The 16,571-nt window shown below is 53.5% G+C and overlaps 1 protein-coding gene across 1 annotated transcript in view; it reads right to left on the reverse strand.

Annotated features, from left to right (window-relative positions):
- TMEM63C (transmembrane protein 63C) overlaps positions 1 to 16,571 on the reverse strand; it is a gene marked incomplete at both ends in the record, with an annotated part of 32,713 nt that overhangs the window by 12,736 nt on the left and 3,406 nt on the right. Inside the window, 9 exons of the mRNA XM_084239955.1 lie at positions 239 to 361; positions 1,810 to 1,943; positions 2,677 to 2,800; positions 2,923 to 3,003; positions 3,568 to 3,641; positions 4,829 to 4,937; positions 6,806 to 6,854; positions 8,173 to 8,315; positions 13,332 to 13,369. Coding sequence (XP_084096081.1) covers positions 239 to 361; positions 1,810 to 1,943; positions 2,677 to 2,800; positions 2,923 to 3,003; positions 3,568 to 3,641; positions 4,829 to 4,937; positions 6,806 to 6,854; positions 8,173 to 8,315; positions 13,332 to 13,369 — 875 coding nt within the window. The remainder of the gene's footprint in view (positions 1 to 238; positions 362 to 1,809; positions 1,944 to 2,676; positions 2,801 to 2,922; positions 3,004 to 3,567; positions 3,642 to 4,828; positions 4,938 to 6,805; positions 6,855 to 8,172; positions 8,316 to 13,331; positions 13,370 to 16,571) is intronic.

The following is a 16,571-nucleotide window of genomic DNA, read 5'->3' on the forward strand; positions in this document are numbered from 1 at the left end:
CTGAGCCCAGAAATTGATGTGAGCTCTTCCTGCAGGAAAACCCTTTTCTTCCAGGGTGCGGTGCCTTTCATGCTCATGGCGAGGTGGGTTTCAGGAGGGCAGGGGCTGCAGTGCCCAGAAGAGGACATGGCTGCAGGTGGGCAATGAAGTGGGGCGCAGGCCCAATTCCTTTCCCCATTGTTTGCCTTCTTCAGTGTCAGAGGAGCTCTGAGGAGAGGGAGGCAGAGACGGAGCTTACCAAATAATGTCTTTGGGGTGTGGGGCCAAGGAGATCCTCCACTGGTGGGATTTGACCACGGTGGTGACCGAGGACTGATTGGGGGGTATGCCGCAATGGATGAACTTGTAATCATCCAGGACTCTGCAGAGGGGAGAAGGGGACAGGTCTGGGGGAAAGAACAGGCTTGTGGGGAAGGGGAGTATCTCATGCCAAGGTCCCAGGTCTACTGTGAGGGTTCATCTACTCCCCGGGGATTTGAATAGTCTCAGAATTTCAGAGGTGGGCAGTGCCTAAGGCCTAATGGCTGGAGGGGAGAGGTACTGCAAGGCCCCAGACTGCCCAGGAAGGTGGCATGGGGGTTGGGGGACAGCCACATGTTTCTCAGTTAATATCTTTCCCTCTTAACAGCAGCGATGCCACAAAGACAGGCCCTTTCTGGGAGGTTGGTGGGGAGGTACTAATATCGGTCTTCTCGTAATATTAACAGCTACCAATTATTGAGTTCTTTCTGTGAGCCAGATACTGCACAACTGGTGATCAGCATCATCCCGGTTGCACAGATTACTAAATTGAGGTCTGAGTTGTCTGCATATACAGCCAAAGAGGGGTAGATGCTGGCACTGGCGCCCTGTCTTTGGTCTTTGACTACAATTTTCTGCAATTAAACCCCAGCTCCTGTCTACCCAGTGACAGTACCTTGGACAATAAACCACATTGTCTCATGCAGGCATGTTCTCATATTTAATGCACACTAAATTGTCCCCCTAGGAGGTAGACAGGGAAGACAGAAGTAATCCAATTGGACTGGTAAGGAGTTTGAGAATGTAAACAACTTGCAAAATTGCACACAATTTTTTTTTTTTAATTGCACACAATTTTTTGTGACTAAGTTCGGGGCTGTTCCAATGTTCCTCTGTAGGGCTGGGTGGGTGAGGACAAAATCCTGATCATGTTGTGATCAGGCCCCCTCAGAGAGAGAAAGACCCCCATAAACCTTAGGAGAATGACTTTGGGGCTCCCATCTATTTGATGCAGTCCTAAGGATCCTTCCAGAACATTCTAGAGTGGGTCTAACCCATTCCCTACCAAGGGGGGTTGCCAGACGCTAGAGAAGAGGAGGGGGAAACAGGGAGGTTATGAAGCAGGAGAGGAGAGAGGTCAAGCGGGCCTTCTCTGCCCTGACTCTCACTCATGGTGAAGAGAGGGGTGACATGTAATGAGAGAGAAAATGGATATCATTTTTGTCAAGGCCCGAGACAGGAACCAAGGGGTCAAAAGCTACTCTACCTATCTCTGTGTTGAAGTAAGGGCTTATGGGAATAAGCTGCCCAGGGCCTATGCAAATCTGGACACAAGCTGAGCCTGGCAGCTGGAGAAAATGGAGAGACGTGGCCATGCTCTGGAAAGCAAGATGGCACTGCCTGTGAGGAGCAAGGAGGGGTAAGGGAGGGTCAGAATATGGCGGAATGGAGGGAACTTCTTTCTCCTCCCCTTGGCTGGAGTGGTGGTGAGAGGGCATGGTTCCAGAGAAGTAAAGGCTATTCTTGGGGCTACTTTGGGTACAGCAAGCCACCGGCCTTGGCACTCACTGCTTTGCCATCCTGGAGCTCTGGAAGGTGACAAAGATCAGGTCCAGACGCTTCATTCGGACTCGGTTGAACTCAGCATTGAACTCGTCGGTCAGCTGCTCCTCGAGCTCACTATAATATTGCTCGGCGTCAACCTGGGGTGAGATGTGGCCCTCAGAGCTGAAGCGGTCAGAGTGCTAGGAAGGGCTCGCCTGGATGTGGGCCTCTCTCCCCTCTGCAGCTCAGGGGGCGCAGGTCTGAGGCCCCAGTTCCAGCTCCCTTTGAAGCCCACCCAGGTGGGCTCCAAGATCCAACTCTAGAACAGGAAGAGGCTCTGACTCTGCCATTAGGCACTGGTGGGGGGAGGGGGTGTTGGGGGAGGAGGTAAGAGGTGCTGTCAGACTCGGGGTGGACTCTAGAGAAGTGACAGAACACATTTGCAGCATTTTCAGGAAAGGGGATGATCCTTTTCCTTGACAGGCTGGCGGTTCTTCCTGCCCTGAGCAGAGTTCATGTCTGGGGCCTCCTTCAGCTGTAATATTGGGGTGAGAAGCTGGAACCCACTGCTTTCAACTATTCCTGCCCCAGCTTGAGGCCTGGCTGCTGACAACAGCCTGCTGCGTGCTCTCGGGCCTTCCCATCCAAGACCAAGCCTCCAGGATCACTCTAGAGGTGGCCCCAAGAACGGCTGCAGCTCCTCTGCATTCTCAGCCAAGAGTGAGACATGGGGGGACGGAAGGGAGGAGCCACAGCCCCGGGACCACCCAAAGGGGGTCTGGGGCCCCAAGATTTCGATGAGGGGCACTGTCCAGAGCCCTGGACAGAGCCTGGAGCCCCAGTATTCCCCCCCCACCTCCTTTGCTGTGCCCTTGCCACCCTGGTGGCTACCTCTTTGAAGCAGGTCCAGCATTTGCAGAAGCAGAGGCGGGAGCAGGGGTGGATCTTGATCATCACCTTCCCACTTTTCTTGGCCTTGGCGGTGTAGTAGAGCCGGCCCCGCATGGCATGACGTCTGCAGGTCAGTGGGCAGAGGGGTGGGTGGGTTGGGGTGGGAAGACTCTTGTGATCAGGGACCAACAGAAACATCCTCCTGTCATCCCCACCCCAGGGGGAGACAAGCTGATGGCAGCTCACCTCTGATCATCCAAGTCAACCAGGGTCCTGACGTCATAGCAGAAGTGGACTCTGGTCACCACGCACCCTTGATAGGCCTCCCTGCAGCCACAAACACAGATGCTGAGCCCCCTGTGGGGCTGGGAGATTGTGGTCTCCACTCTGCCCGAGCTCCGGCCCACAGGCTGGGTGGCCCAGCTGCCTGTGCTCCCTGGGTCTTAGGCAGGAGAATCATCCCTGGCTCCTAAAGCCAAACTCCAGCATTCCCTGAGACTTGCCACATTCTTTCCAGCGGGCCTCTGGGACAGGGCTGGGGCAGATCGTGAGCTGGGGTTAGGAGCTTGGGTCACAAAGGGTCTCCTGTTGAACTGCTGGGTAACTTTGGTCCAGGAATTCCCTGGGCCTCGTAGTTGGAGAAACGAAGGGAAAGGAAGTTAGTGTCACCCCATCACACCCATGCCATGCAGGAAGCCCCTAACTTCAGAACCTGCTCCAGTCCCAGCGCCTGCCCCATTCTGAAGGGCTGATCCTACAGCAAAGTACCAGGGGAGTCCCCACCTGGGGACCACTTGCCCACCGTCCTGTGCCAGCTCACCACCCAAGTGAGGATCCATGCAGGGTGACTGGGAGGTGGCAAGCCACGCCTCAGCCCATCACCCCACTTACTGGAAATGCTTAGTGATGATTTCTGGGTCTTGGATGTCCTTGGGGACAAAGGCGATCATCAGCGTCTTTGAGGCCTAGAGAGGGAGGGATGGAGAAAGGAGGCTGTGTTCTCCCGAAGTCTCTGAGTAGGCCCCCTACTGGGTCAGCCAAGAGCCAGGTTCTCAGGCCGCATCCCTGAGGTCATCAGGCAGTGGAGCCGCAGGCAGGTAAATCACACCTGCCGTTCCCAGTCCCTTCGCCCTGGCCCCAGCCGCTGATGACTGTGGCGAGGGAGGAAGAGCCAGGCCTGTAGATGGGGCTGGGGTGGCCCAAAGGCCCTGCACTGAATCTGGTGGCTCTGAACCCCGTGTGAAGTCCCACGTGGTGGGGGCTGCCCTCAGCCAAAGTGGGTGGGGATGGAGAGGCCAGCTGGGCTCGGGCAGGGTTGAGAAACTGTCCAAACCAAATTTTCTTCTGGGAGTGGGGCACGTCTTCCTGACTCATGGCCTCAGTGACAGCCTGGGAAACTGCTGCAAGAGAGGGGGTCTTGGCAGAAGCTTCTGGTGACAAGATGGAAAGACTAGTCAGGTTGCCTGAGCCTCCACGCCTGGCAGGTCAGGACGTTCAGGGAATCTTTCACGGCTATGTAGATTTGCATCCTGGGGTGGGGCCAAGGGAATCAGTCCTTCAGTTTGGATGAACTCGAAGGTGCTGATCCCACTCGCTGGACTTTGATAGGCTCAGGATGGGCGCCAAGGACACTCCACCAACCTGTCTCACTTCCCATCGGTGCCGGACAGTCGTGTCCCTTCCCATGGTGCTGGCGCGCTCAAGAGCCAGGCAGCACTGCCACTGCCTGGGCCGCCCCAAAGGCAGCTGTGCACTTCAAACACCGGGCTCAGTTTGCACCCTCTTTTCTGGTGTTGGGGGTGTACTCAGCCCACTTCCAGAGCGAGCAAGGCGTGGAGGAGGTAAAGCACCCCACGCAGTCCTCTACCAGTGAGGGACTGGGTGCCGTGCCCCAGGGCTCTCCCCTAGGCTGGATGCCCTACACCTGGACACCACTATGGGTGACGGGCACTTGATCGCAAGGGGGAGCTCTGGCATCCAGGTGCCTCACAGGGCTAAGAGGAGGCTTGCCTGGCTCAAGGACACTACCTCCAACAGGTATGCAGGAGGTGCCAAGCTGGGGTGTCTCTGCAGGCTGGAGTGGGAGGGTCCAGTAGGGGAGGGGCCAACAGCTGGGAGGGAACAGCTCCGCTAGCGCATTTTACTTACTCACCTTGTAGCTCCTCTTGGGCACAAACCCTAAGCAGTGATGAGCCATGAAGATGATGTTGGCGAGGAAGTAGAAAAAGGAGAAGAAACAGTGGAGCCACAGGATCTTATTCCTACCAGGAAAAGACACAGGAGGGTGAGGCCACCCTCCCCCAACCCCCCCAGTCATCCTGGACCACCTTCTGGTGCTCCAGCACCCAGGCACTTGGAAGGGGGTGGCCACGGAGAGAAGGGTGTCCCACTCCAGACTAACATGTACTGAGTGCCCACTCTAGCCCATGCCCGGAGGAACAAGATACTTTCTAGACTCCTGTCCCATGTGAGGGTGGGGCTGTAACTATGTGCATTTCACCTGCAGGCAAAGAGGGTCACAGAGCTGGGTGACCCGGCAGGGGTGGCAGCCAGGGCTGCAGATGCCCTAGACTCCTTTGATTTTTTTGCATAAAAGAACTGGGGTGTGGGCCAGAGGTGCAGGGGTTGAGAGGATTCACCAGAGATAGAGTGGGGAACAGAATAGGCAGACTGACTGAAATACACTGCTGAGGGGAGCAGCGGGCAAGATATGTGCCATGTGGGTTGCTCCCTGGCCAGGAATGGATCTCAGGCCATAGTGGTGATAGTGCTGAGACTTAACCCCTAGGCCACCCCAGGGAGGCCCAGAAGCCCTAGACTCTTTTTGGCTATGTCAGGCTGGCGGCAGCTGAGGGCTAGAACCCCACAGCTGCCCAGCAGGCCTGGCAGAGGCCACACAGTCTGTGGTGAAGGACTAGGGGCCCTCTAGAGGCCCGCAAGGAAGGAGACCCAGCCATTCGTCTCCTGGGGTACCAAGACTAGGGCACTTGGATTTTGGGTTCACGTGACACTGCCTGGAGACCTCTGGCCAGGGTGGCTGTTCAGAAATAGGGTCTGCTTTCTATAGTGTGGTTTGAGGAGAGAAAGGCTGCCTCACTTCAAAATGTATCCGCACGATTTGTCCCATAGGCTGACATTTCACTTAACATTCCCCAACTCTGGCTGCTCTATCCGCAGCTTCCTTAGAGGTGAGGCTATGTGGCCTCTTAGGAATATTCCAGCTCTCTGCCACATTTATGGGTGTGGAAGGCTCTTTGCCTCCCTGTTAAAATTCACCCCTGTTGGGCAGGGACAAGCACCCCTATACCAGGGGCCGGCTTGGGGAGGCTGGTAGACACTGCACTGGGGTTGGCAGCACCTGGAGGAGTTGGCTGAAGGAGAGGTGAGAGGATGCTGGGGTCCCCTTCTGCTGACTTTGGCATTTGATGGGTTGCAGGGACGCAGGGGCAGAGGGAGCCAGGTGGGGGAGCGGAGTGGAGTGGGAGCCTGGGAACCCTCACTCACACTTGTGGGAAGTGCTGCTTCAGCTTTGTTGGGAAGTCTACCAGGTCTGGCCAAGGTACCAGTGGGTCTATTTTCTCAAGATGGACCAGCAGGGCCACATCTGGCTCAGAACAGAATGATTTAGCTACCAATTGTATGAAGTGATAGTAAAATTCACAGGGTCCAGAAGCATCAGGGATGAAGGGGGCTTGGAGATCATGCCCAACAGCTCTTCTCCTGCCAGGGATTAGGGAGGAGGTTCAGCGAGGGCGGGAGTACCGCCCAGACTCTGGCCAGCTAATGGTCATGAGGTTCCCACATCCTCTGCCGTGGGAGTCGGGTCGGTGCATAAGGGTTGATGTAAACCCACTTTGTGGGAAGGGAAACATGTTAAACCTCTAGTTAGGGTCATATTAAGCAAATAGGATCATCTTTCCAAGTCCCCACCAGAGAGTCAGGGACACCGAGGCACCAGCATCCTGCCCACACCGCTGAGAATGCAATTCGGCATCCTTCCCGGGACGCGTGTGCCCAAGGAAAGCAGGCCTTTCTCTGAGCAAAGACAGTACAGGCCCAGGTGATGGACCTTCTCTTCCAACGCCCCTCCCAGCCAACAGAATGGGAGGTAAGAGGATCAGGTACCTACTCTGTGGAGATATTGACGATGGTGGTCCGCCCAAAGTGACTGCTCCATTCTGAAAGAGAAGAAGGTGGCTGACCTCAAGCCTGGCTCCTCAGCCTGGCTGCTTGGGGGCCAGGATTCATGTTCCCAGATGAATGCCCAGGTCTCAAGGTGCCCACCTCTGTCACACGCTTCCTTCTCGTCTCCAATTGCAACAAAAACAGCAGCGGACTCTTCTCCCTGGGGCTGCTGATTGGGACTCCCGGGCTGTGAAGTGTGTGGGGTGTGGCCCCCCCCAGAGTAGGACTGGCCCAGAGACACAGGAAAATGCTTGTGGAAGGGACTGGGCTGCAGGCCATGGGCAGAGATGACATGAGCAATACTGTTACCACGGGCACCAACCACGGAATCCAAAACACCAGAGACTGTGATGCTGTCTTACTTGCACAAAACCAACCTTTCTGGCTAAGTGTCTTAGTTTGTCAATTTGCACATCATCAGAAATGTGTCTGGAAATCCTGTGTTATTGCCAACATGCTAGTGTTTAGAATTTGGAACGATAGGACTCGGAAGTTATTTACTCTGGGAGCAGTACTTGGTGGCCTGGAGATTCAGCGTGCTACACCGAATTAACCGAGGTCTACCTCTGGCCGAGGGGAAACAAGGAGCAACCCAAGGAAGCGGGTGGCCAGCTGGGCACTTGAGGGGCTGTGCTGCACCTGCCACCTGTGCACAGAGCCCTGTGCTGCATCTATTTGTCGGGGAAACAGTGACTGTTATTATTGAGGGCCTCCTACATGGCAGGGCCTTGCTTATCTCCCAATCCCCACAGCAGTAGGTTAACTGAGGCCTTGAGATCTGCCACTGTAAGGTGAAATAATGTGATGGAGTGATGGACAGAGGTATTTTCCAGAAAGCAGATGTGGGTCCAAGTTGTGGAGTTATGGTTTTTCTCTCTTTAAAGCCCAGGCTCTCACCCATATGTAATTTTGTCACAAGGACTGATCCTGTTATTACAACTGTGGGCAGACATCCCGTGAGGCACACCACACGCTGGGAGCTGTGTCCATTAGAGTGGGCCCAGGGAGAAATCAGGTTCAGGGCTCTTTGCGGTGGGTCGTACAAGGGCCTGGTGAATACCTGGTCAGCACTGGTAGGGGGTTATAGACAAAGAGTCAGTTCCAGGACTGGGCCAAACGTGACAAGGAAGTAGCACCCCCAGTCTCCACAGAAGACTGAAGAGAGGTAACATGTTATTAACATGACCACTAACTTCCAGGAGGATGATTAAAATCCAGATTTATAGATGCCGAAGACCCACACCCTGGCCCGCCAGCCAAGCTGCCTTAGGTCTGCTGGTGCCGGCCCAGGGCCTGCTGAGCTCTGCCTACCCAGAATTTTTCCAGTGTAGTTGATGGGCAAAATGATGCCCAAGGAGGGGACACAGAGGATGAGGACGAAGAGGATGAGATGGTACTGGAACATGATGTAAATGCGGGCGTCATCTCCGCACTTGCTGATTAGATCTTCGTTCCTGGAAGAGACACAGACGGGACATTCCTCAGGAGCCAGTGTGGTCACGGCTTAAGTGGGGGCACCGTGTTTCATAGAAACACTTAGTATACATTTATCATAAATTTAGCTCTCTAAATGATAACAGGGTTCTCTAGTTCCACTATACCAAAATCCAGTGAACAAATATATTCATGATATCCACAAAAGATTTTATATATACAATAACTACTTCTAGAAACTTTTGCCATTAGGGTTTGACAAATAGTGGAAAGAAAATGAATTGGAAAGATGGGACAATTTCCTCATCTATAGGCAGATTAAAAAAAAAAATCTATGTTTACAATTGCCAATTTTGATTAAGAAAATACTTGTTACCTGTACCCCTATGTTTATTGCAGCATTATTTACAATAGGTAAAACCTGGAAACAACCCAAATACTCAAAAATGGATGACTGGGGCCTCCCCGGTGGCGCAGCGGTTGAGCGCTGGGTTGCGAAACTGCGCGCGGCCTCTGCGGCGCCGGTTCGATCCCCGGCTGCTCCCCGGACACCAGAGGAGGGTCCCACATGGCGTGCAGACCTCTCCTGCCGCCCGCTGCTCCCCTCAGCAGTGTACTTCGGTCCTTCTGCCTGCTCTGCTCCCCGCTCTGGCTCTGGTGAATTCTCTCACCCTCCCGCGCTTCTGACTGTACCCAGTGCATGTATAAACAAAACAAACAAACAAACCAGCAAACAAATAAATAAAGCATGCCTCTATAAAAATAAAAATAAAAAAAAAAAATGGATGACTGGATCAAGAAGATGTGGTACATATACACCATGGAATATTGTTCAGCCATCAGAAAAGATAAACTCATGCCATTCACAGCAACGTGGATGGAGCTAAAAGGAATTGTGCTCAGTGAAATAAACCTGAAGGAAAAAAAAATATCGGATGGTTTCACTTGTAGCAGGAATATAGGGGAACCCAGTAAGACATCAGTGTAAAAAAAAATAAGAGCACAAAACACAACAAAGCAAAAACAGACGATTATAAACAGAGACATCCTGCAGGGGAGGAGGCAGGAGAGGGAGCAGAGGGAGGGCGGGAGGAGCACAGGGGACTGAGGTGATGGTGCACGGGTGCCTTGGGGAAGGAAAGTCTATGGGGACCACACCTGAGGGGGTGGGGTAAGCAACTATTGTTTAAAAATGAACAATGATGTAAAAATTAAAAAAAGAATTAATAAAAAAATAATACTTGTTCAATGGAAGGACATTTTCTTTCCCAAGTTTCCTGGCTTTTCTTATCATCTTGATAGGCATCATTTTAATTCTATATGTTTTCCAGCTTCACTGACGGAACTAACCCAGGAGGTGGTTCTGTGGTCACCTCGTAATGACTTACAAGCTGTGGAAGTCTGAGGTGTACAGCGTGTTCACCTGATTCACGCACACATTGCAGAACAGTTACCACCAGTTAGCTAGCACCTCTGTCTCCTCACATAATTACCATTTCTTTTTTTGCGGTGAGAACATTTAAGGTTTACTGTCTCAGCAACTTTAAAGTATATAATCGCCTCATTAACCATCGTCACCAGAATGCAGTTATATCCCCAGGCCTTTTCATCTTATAACTGAGTTTCTACTTTTTTTTTTTAAATGTTTATTTAGTTATGCATATAAGAGCTGGGGTACAGGCCAGAGATGCGAGGTGGGGGGGCTGAGAGGATTCACTAGAGACAGAGTGGGGGGCAGAACAGGCAGACTGACTGAAATTCACTGCTGAGGGGAGCAGTGGGTGAGACAGGAGAGGTCTGCTGTGCCACGTGGGTTGCTCTCTGGCCGGCCAGGGATCGAACGCATGCTGCAGAGGCTGCGGATTGCTTCATAGGTTGCGTCTTAACCCCTTGCACCACCAGGGAGGCCTGAGTTTCTACTCTTGATCAACATCTTCCCATTTCCCTAAACCCACAGGCCCTAGGGACCCCCCACGCTAGCCCCTGCTTCTGTGCTTTTTGACTCTTTTATGGTCCACAGATAAGAAACGTCCTACAGTGTTTGTTTTTCTCAGTCTTATTTCACTTAGCACCGTGTTATCTTCCGTGGCAGGAGTCTCTTCTTTCTCATGGACAATTTCTTTCTCTTTCTTAATCAGGTGGTTGGCAGGTGGACACCATGAGCCACAGTAAGTAGCCCCTCCTCTCCTTCCCCTTTGTCTTCTCCCTGTTGTGTCCCTGGTCACTAGTACAGTTCACCTGGACACTGGAATAGCCTCCTCAGCTGATCACTGGCCTTTGCACTTTCTCAACTGGCCACCATCTTCCCTTACCTGCCACCACGATATTCCTGCCTACAAACAGATCATTATCCTGAGTTGGGTCCGCTACTGCCTGCAGAATAAAGCCTGAATGACAAGACGCCAGCTGATCCTTCCAGCCGAGTCTTCAAGCCCCCTGCTCGCCAGGTACCAGGTTTCTAGCCACAGCAGGTGCGCCTTCTGGACGGGCCTGCCACTCTGCCCCAAGTCTGCTCAGTCGTTTCCTTCTGATGTTTCGTCCTCATCCACTGTCAAAATCCTTTCCATTCCTCCAGCCTTGCTCAAAACGATGCTTCTCCTGAAGCTCCTTGTTGGAATTAATTTCTGACTTTCCCAAATGCCCTTCCCACGGCAGTTATAGCCCCTGTCCCCCCAGCACCTTCCCCACTTCACCCCGTTATGAACTATGTGGGCATGTCTTGTCCTGTTTCTTTTTTTTTAAATCTTTCTTTTTTTAAGATTTATTTGTTTATTCAAGAACCGGGGTACAGGCCAGAGGCATGGGAGGGTGAGAGGATTCACCAGAGATAGAGCGGGGAACAGAACAGGCAGACGACTGACATACACTGCTGAGGGGAGCAGCGGGCGAGACAGGAGAGGTCTGCCACGCCATGTGGGTACCTCCCTGGCCAGCCAGGAATAGAACCAGTGCTGCAGAGGCTGCAGACACCTTCACAGCGCTGCACTCAACCTGCTGTGCCACTGGGGAGGCCCTTGTCCTGTTTCTCTAACCAGGCCGTGTGGGCTGTGTGCATGGGGACTCTGACCTTCTGGGTCCCTCTAGGTGGGGCACTAAGTGTCTATGGACGCTGCTCTGGGAGGGTGCAGGAGGCAGAGCGGGAGGCCCAGCCTTCCTTCCTGTGCCTGAGGGAAGGTCCACACTGATGGGGGAGAGGATTCTCACACAGACACACCCCACTGTGCATGCTGACCTCCCACTGCGGGCAGGTCAGGCTCGCATGTAGACACCTGCCCCTGTAGATTTGCACCAGCGCAGTGACCCGCATCTCGGACTTCACATCACACACACGACAGACACTGACCCACGTGAAGTCTTGTGAGGCTCTGCATGAAATGAGTCTCCGCCCCCAACACAGACTTTCTTTCCTGCCTGTGTACACCCACCGACACGCCAGCAGACAGCAGAAAGTCGGTCTCAAAGTAGACTAAGGGGTCCATTTTCTCCCCACCCGGAGGATGTGATCAGCTCGGGCAGCCCCCTCGTCTCAGCATCCTTTCCTCTGACCACGCAGAGGGCTGCGTGACCCTCCCTCCTCCTCATCATTCATGAATTTTCTAAATCTGGGAACCCAGAATGAGTCTGTACAGCTTTTCGGATAACAAGCCCCAAATGTTCGTACACATTATTGGTTATTTTTAAAATGCAAGAATAGTAAGTGCTTGTTGAAAAGTAAAATTCTCTGAATCTGTTGACAGATTACCTCAGTGGAGGGGTCGTGGGAGGGGCGTGAGAGACTGGAGGTGGACTTTAATGCTTCTCAAGGCAAGCGTGTTTATGTGCACTTATGCTTATTTAAAAATTACTAAAGCAAAACCAGAGAAGGTGCCAAGAAATAAAGGCTCTGCGCCGCCCCCCCCACTACATGTGGTAAGATTCCTGACCCCCACACCAACTAGCTAAGTCACTTTCTTGGGACTCGGACGACCAGGAAAGCAGACTGGAGGCCAAGGCCTTGGGGACACCCCCATCAGAGGGGCTGGGGCTCAGACACCAGAGGCAGCTGGTCCGAAGCCTGGTTCTCAGCTCCTAAGGCCAGGGCAGGGTGACTTGTGGCCCCTCTGGGTCCCAGGCCCTTCAATCAGTCTGGGAAAAATGTGCCCTGGTGGGGTTTGCAGGGGTTGGTGGGGTCTTGTGATAATGTATAAATGCCCCCAGCAATATCCTTAAATGCAGGCATGTGGGGAAGAAGGCCTATGAGCCTTTGGAGAGAAGCAAATTAGCAGGTCCAGTCAGACCCCCTGGTGCAAGTGGCCTCTGGGGAGCAGGGAGGCTATACCTCAAATGTAGGCATCAGCAGGTGTGGACGGACACTGGGGAAGCGTCTGCAGGATGGTAGGGCAGGGTGGATGCGGCTATTTAGGCAAAACCCGGTGATGAACTGGGCTCTGGGGGTGGAGGCAGAGCCGAGTGTGGCTGTGCCCGGTGTGCACACACCTGCACTGGGCACAGAGCTCTGATAAGGGTCTGCTCAGCGAAAGTGTCTGGCTGGTATGGGGGTGTGAGGAGAAAACAGGTGACTTGGGGTCTGTCTCCTTGTCAAGTGGGGTCTGGCACTACAGATACCCAGAAGATGGGGTGGGCTGGGGCTAGTAGCTCTCTGAAGTCAGTTAGCTGAGAGGAAGCCGGCTCTTCTGCCCAGTGTTTGTTTTTCTTGCCATTTTTGACAAATACGGTGAATGATGTTCACAAAAATAAAACAAATAATAATAGAGGATGGACGTCTTTTTCTAGAGTGGCTTTCATAAAAGCATTTTCACAGGCACGGGCAAGCGGCCTTGCCTGGGGGCTGCGGGAGAGAGAAGCACCGGGGCTCTGTCCAGGAGGCATTTCACCCCCTGTGCCCCAGGAAAGCGTGCTCAGCCGGGGCCACTGAGGTGGTCAGTGGGGGCTCAGAATTCAGGTCCAACCCCAGTCCTGCAGGCTGGGGGCCCCTCCCCAGCCCCTTCCCCCAAAGAAGGCAACACTGTCAGAAGCTCGAAAGCTCAGGCACTTACTTCATGGAGATGGTGTTGAAGAACCAGGTATAGAAGCCCTGGGGAGAGGGAGAGAAAGTGTGAGAAAATCCAGTTCTAAGATCCCAGGCAGCTGGGGTTGGCGGAGCGCGAGGAGCATCCAGACAGGGCCTCCTTTCCAGGCAGGAGACGGGGAAAGTCTGGGTCCTGGAAGGAAACCAGCTGGGCCTGAATCAGTGGTGGCGGTTGAGGGAGATGTCTCCCCAGCAGTGAGGTAACATTTCCCGGCCCTCCTGTTAGAGCAAATGGGGGCTTGGAGTGGACCTAAGGGAGAGCAGGGACTTGCTCTGGAGTGGACATCCACTGCTTCCTTCTGGAACATGCCCTTCCCCGAGGCCCGTGGCCTGGAGCACTGTCTGTCTCCCACCAATGCGAGCATGACCCTGGGGGACCCATCAAAATTCTACTAAAGGGATTGATATTGGTGTTGGGAGAGAGGGTCTCTCCTCTTCTGACTTCCTGAGCCTTGGGAAGCACCATAAATCCTAGAGATTTGGTGCCATTTTGATGCCACATGCCAAGGGCTTGTCTGAGAAAAAGAGCCTTGTCCTCAGAGGACAGGGGGCAAGACGGGGTGGGGAAAGGATCCTGGTGGCATCGCTGGAGTTCCTGGATCAAGCTGCAACTGAAGCAGGTACTTCTCTTGGATTTCCCCACACTCAAGCCACTTGATACCCTTTTGTTGTAATGCTAGTCTGAGCTGGGTTTCTTTCTTTTTTTAAAAAAAAGATTTATTTATTTATGCATGCAAGAACTGGGGCATAGGCCAGAGGACTCACCAGAGACAGAGTGGGGAACAGAACAGGCAGAATGAGTGAAATACACTGCTGAGGGGAGCAGCGGGCAAGACAGGAGAGGTCTGCTGTGCCATGTGGGTAGCTCCCTGGCCAGGCGGGGGTCAAGCTCGTGCTGCAGTGGCTGCAGATAGCATCACAGTACTGTGCTTAACCACTTGTGCCACCAGGGAGGGCCTAGTCTGAGCTGGGTTTCTTCTCCTGAATCTGAGGATCCTGTAAACTGTGCCTTTCTCAGGGGGGCTTTGCTGTCTGGAGTTTCTGGGTGGTGGGGAAAGGTGACCTTGGCCATGGGGGAGTGGGGAAGGGGGCTAACTTGGGAAATATGTGCATGAGGGTGGACTGTATCCTGGTACGAGCTTCCTTCTGTGATCTCAGTGGGTTTAGCAAAATCTTGGAAAGGGCTGCAGGTCTTGATTTGCTCCATGAGTGAACCAGGCAGGCCCACTTGGTTGACAGGCCCCCAGAACCACATGGCATCGGGAAGGACTATTTCCCAAAGGAAACAATGAGGGGCAGGCGAACAAGAAACAGAGGGAAGTTCCCCACTCCCTCCGGCATAAGGCCCATTTCTAAGTCCCCTTCTGGTATTCGGTTGACTAACAGTGGGAAGGCCCATCTGGGGGAGTGTGAGCCTCAGGGGGGGACCATTCCCCTACTGTGTCCTGGGAAGCTGAAATCAGGACAGATGCCCGGGTGTGAGTCAGAGACACGAAGGGGGACAGCATGACTGGGAAGCCCCAGGGAGGGGTTGGGCTGAGTCCAATCTTCCCTCCCTTTCTGGGGGGATTTTCTCCACTGTGAACCTTTGGACAAACAGGAGTGCAATTTACCAAAGGAGCAAGTAGGTTTATTGGTGGGCCCTGGGGAAGGAGGGCACACCTTCCTGGGAATCGCTTCACCCCAAGATGGATGCACGGGGGTGCACTGCACAGGGCACAGGTGCATCCTGGAAATGGCTCAGGACTGGACCATTCATGGAAGGGCAGAGGTCATGAGGAGGTGTGACCTGTGTGCCCATGATGAAAATTTATAGACACAGATATGTGAGTGAGCATGTGAGGACCCATCTCACGTGCACACACGTGTGCACACACATACACACACACTCCTGCACATACATGGAAGCTCTAAAAGGCTTAAACCATTCAGAAAACTTAGCAGGGCTGAGAGGCAGATGCCATCTACCCTCTATCCCCCTACCTCACCCACAAGATAACAGGAGCCAGCTCAGGTGACAGAACCAAGTGACAGTGCTTGGCTCACTGCGCCACCCTCCCCACTCCACACACGGGAGTGATCACACCTGCCCTGATTTACCCGGGGTACTGTGGTGAGACCCACTGGCTTTGCCCACACCATGCAGCCTGGCCGAGCTCCCTCATCCTGGCTCCACTACTATAGAGGCCACTGCTACAGGGTCCCCTTTATCTGTCTTCTATCCTCCTCAGTTTGACCACCCCACTCAGCCACACTGATTTGTCTCCTGTTTGTAAAGAACATAACGCTCTTTTTGTCATTGTACAAAAAAAAAAATCCCACAAACAAAACCAAGCACACAACGAGCCAGGGTGATGTTTCTAAACATAGCCCCGAGAGCCACCTTGCAAGGCAGGTGTTACCGTCCTGATTCGGCGGAGGGAGCCTCCAGGCCACAGGCTTCTCTGCAGCTCCCACTCTGTTCCAGGCACGTCCTGGCAGGTAAAGGGACCTGGTCTTTTGGAGGGATGATCACAGAAGGCTTGTGGTTCAACTCTCTCATGGCATCCAGCAAATAGGTACCAGAAGCTAATGACATGACAGGCTGGACTGTGGCTGGGACAATGGGAGCGAACACTAGTGGGTGCCTGCTCTCTGGGGAAGTGGTGTTTGAGCTGAAATCTGAAGCAAGGGTGTGTGTGTGTGTGTGTGTGTGTGTGTGTGTGTGTCTGTGTGTGTGTAGAGGAGCCACTAGGGCAGGGGGAGAGGGAAGTGCAGTGCAGGCAAAGGAGGTAGCACTTTTCAAGAGTGGCTGGGGTTGGGGGAGTTAGAAAGAGAAAGAGGAGGGACAGGTGGGCAAGAGGCCAAATCATGAGACCAAGACAAGCGTCTGCAATTCACCCAGGAGCACAGGGAGCCACTGGGGTGTGGGTGGCTTGGTTCATGGGGATCATTCTGGATGGGGTAGGAGGCAAGTGTGGACCTAAACAGAGCGGCCTGCGGCTGCTGCAGTCATCCACCAAGGACTGATGGAGGCCTGGACTGGGGGAGGGTGGGAGAGATGAGAGAAGGCGAGAGCAGCACAAACTTGATAATGAACTGGCTACGGCCAGGGGCCTGGGCCGCAGCAAAGGGAGCGTGTGTGGTTGTGATGGTGGAAAGAGATGGAGCCCAGAGATGCAGGGACAGGTGGGCGTGCGGGGAGACCGTGGCTGATGTTTCAAACACA

This window comes from Talpa europaea (genome assembly GCF_964194135.1).
Source record: "Talpa europaea genome assembly, chromosome: 8".
Lineage (NCBI taxonomy): Eukaryota > Metazoa > Chordata > Mammalia > Eulipotyphla > Talpidae > Talpa > Talpa europaea.